This window comes from Gossypium hirsutum, chromosome A03 (assembly GCF_007990345.1).
Source record: "Gossypium hirsutum isolate 1008001.06 chromosome A03, Gossypium_hirsutum_v2.1, whole genome shotgun sequence".
In the NCBI taxonomy this organism is placed as follows: domain Eukaryota; kingdom Viridiplantae; phylum Streptophyta; class Magnoliopsida; order Malvales; family Malvaceae; genus Gossypium; species Gossypium hirsutum.
This window is the reverse complement of record NC_053426.1, coordinates 91704821-91707623: the sequence shown is the minus strand read 5'-3', so window position 1 is coordinate 91707623 and position 2803 is coordinate 91704821. Positions and strand designations below refer to the sequence as shown.

Sequence of the window (2803 nt, the reverse complement as noted above, 5' to 3'; positions counted from 1 at the left end):
TTTCTGTGGGTCAAATCTCTTGGCACTTCAACATTGCAACCCTTGGATTCTTGTGTGATTATCTCCATTGAAACAAAAGCAATGAACTTTACAATCTATTGCTCTCTACTTCTCGATGTGTGATTTTTACTCCTTGTTTCTTCCGCCATTAAAAGGTGTATTCTTGATCACAATAAAGAAGTAATCATCAAGATTTCTCTCTTTTTTTAACTCTCAAAATGAGAGCCATCCAATCTCTTTCCTTGGTTATTTCCAACGAAAAATTCTCTTATATTACCCACTATTTTCCCTCCTTTTCAACAGATAATTAGATTTGGTAAAGTCTAATGGATTATTTTGGTATGGGATATTTGGAGGAAAATATTAGGGAATTTTTTCCCCAAAACTTTTGGTAAGCATAAAAACACACGAACGGAAAATGCAACACTTTTGAGGTAAGAAATGAGGTATTAGTCTTAGCTTCCATTATTGGGTATTTTGTTTCATCAATTTTTTTAATGTAACTAAATCAAGAAGAAGAAAAAAAAAAGTTAGCTCCCGAGTTTTGCAACAAGAGGTATTACTTCAGTGATCACATAAAGAACAATAAGAAATATGATGAAACAAAGGAAAATTGAACTGAAATGTCCGTAAACAAAGTTATCTCCAAGAAACATCAAGAGATTGAGGAGTTTAAGAAATATATATAATAACTTTTATTACATTTTTAAATGCTCAACACGATGAATGGAAGGAATGACTTTTGCTTATATCAAAATGCAATACAAAATATATTCCAAAGACCACTATGTTACTTTACCAAATTTATCTCATTTACTCATTTAAACAGTACGAGGAGAAAAAACTAAAGTGAAATGACTTGCCTCACCACTTTAGCAATGGCAACCGTAAACCATGTCCACCTGTCTCAATTAAAGCAAAAATAGACTAATCTTGTCTTTTAATTATATTAAACGTATATCTCATCATCACAACTCTGACAATATCGTCCGTCCATATTTTATTTTATCAGGTAGTAGTATAAAGTAAAATTAAAATTTCAAAAAAATAATTTTATTAATAACTAAAAATAAGATTTGTTTTAAAATTTTTAAAAAGGCGCATTTTAGCAATACCCGGCACTGTCATCGCTGCTAGTGTTCGAAGCTGGTGGAATCTCGAAATGCCAAAGTCTCCCCTCGCTGTTCACCAAGTACTTCCGGCACAAAAATTCCTCGGCGAAAACTTTCTCCACTCGCCGATTAACATCGTGCAAGAACACGTGCGTCACACCCGGTCCTTTCCTGTTCCTCGCCATCACAGCCGCCGAGAATATCGCCGCCATCCTCCCTGGTGCCTCCGGGAAGTATCCACGAGGAGCATCGATCATTATCAAATCCCACTCAGTATCGTAAAACTCATCGGGAAACCCCGTTAACGCAAGCCTGCACTTTTCATTTCCGCGTAAGTAAGCTTTCGACGGGTAACAGCTCGGTTCCGATCGATAATGGATGAGTAGATCGTCAGCTTCCTTAAGCTCCGTATGGTACTTTACCGCGCGAGCGTGGAGGATTGGGGCGTCTTTGAGCACAGACTGAACCCATTTGGGATCCTCTTCCAGGAAAATAGTGTTGCCATTGGGATTGAGGGAGGTCCACATGAGGGAGTCGTAGCCAAGCCCAAAGACGAGGAAATTACAAGGAGAGCGTTTCTTGAGTACGTCAAAGGTTACGGAGATCTCCTTGAAGTTCTGCTGCGGGACTATTGATGAAGTGGCATAGTGGATGATAGCTTGGAGTTGGACCGGCGAGGCGGAGTATTCCTCTACGGTTATGGATCTGGTTTTGGCGAGCGAACATAGTATGGAGTAATCGGCGGTTTTTATGAAGCTCGAGATAAGTATCGTCCCGGCAATAAAGCCAGCTATGGTAATAGGCATAAACCATCTTTTATCGGCGAGGAAATGCCGATTCTTTGTAGTCTCTTCTCTTTTCATTTCTTGAGGTTTTTTTTTTTAAAACTGAAACAACCAAAAAAAGAAAAAGAGGTTTAAGGTCCGGCCGATTGGCTTACTCTGGTTATATAGTAGAGGAGCAAAGAGACATAAAAGAGCTAACGCGTTTCGCTTTGGAAAAATAAGGTTTGAAAATAAGGATTTTCTTAAAAAAAAATAAAAAAAAAGCTAAATATAAAATTAGTATCTAAATTTATTTATATTTCTTGAATTTGTATTTATAATTTTTTTTGTCTCAGATTAATACCTAATTTTTTTTTCATTAACTATATTAATACCCAAATCTAGTGTTATTACTTTTTTGCTGAGGTGGCGACACTGACCATTTGTACGATGTCATATGTCGTCCTCTTTGTACCTTTTTTTTCTTCTTTTACTTCTTTTTCTTTTTCTTACATTGGCTATCACACTATCTTCTTCATATTTCTTCTTCATCTCTCATTCCTCTTTTCTTTATCACGATTCCATTCCCCTTTTCTTTCTTTTTTTTTTCATTTCTCCTTATTTCTATCTTCTCTTCTTCTCTCTATTCCTCTTCTTCTAACCCTAGCCATTGTCATCATGAGTCGTCGCCATCCATGGCCTTTTCCGACCAATCCGACCATCAAAATACTTCTCTCATCCTCTTCTTCTCAAAATTTGCCCTGTATTTCCAAGAAAATCTCTTTAAAACCGAAAAAAAGCAATGCTTAATCATGGAGTTTTCTAAATTATATTCTTCGCCTGTTGATGAAAGGCAAAGAAGGTTTCTAGTGAGGTTGAAAGAGAGTTGAAGAGTCAAAGGAAGCAGTAGCAGTGTTGTTGCCAATG

The 2803-nt window shown here is 36.9% G+C and overlaps 1 protein-coding gene across 1 annotated transcript; it reads right to left on the bottom strand.

Moving 5' to 3' along the window:
- Window positions 1-923: 923 nt before the first annotated feature.
- Window positions 924-2173, bottom strand: LOC107886328 (probable methyltransferase At1g27930). Its single transcript, XM_016810228.2, has one exon. The coding sequence runs from the start codon at window positions 1973-1975 to the stop codon at window positions 1106-1108; it is 870 nt and encodes a 289-aa protein (XP_016665717.1). The 5' UTR covers window positions 1976-2173; the 3' UTR covers window positions 924-1105.
- Between the last annotated feature and the right edge of the window lie 630 nt (window positions 2174-2803).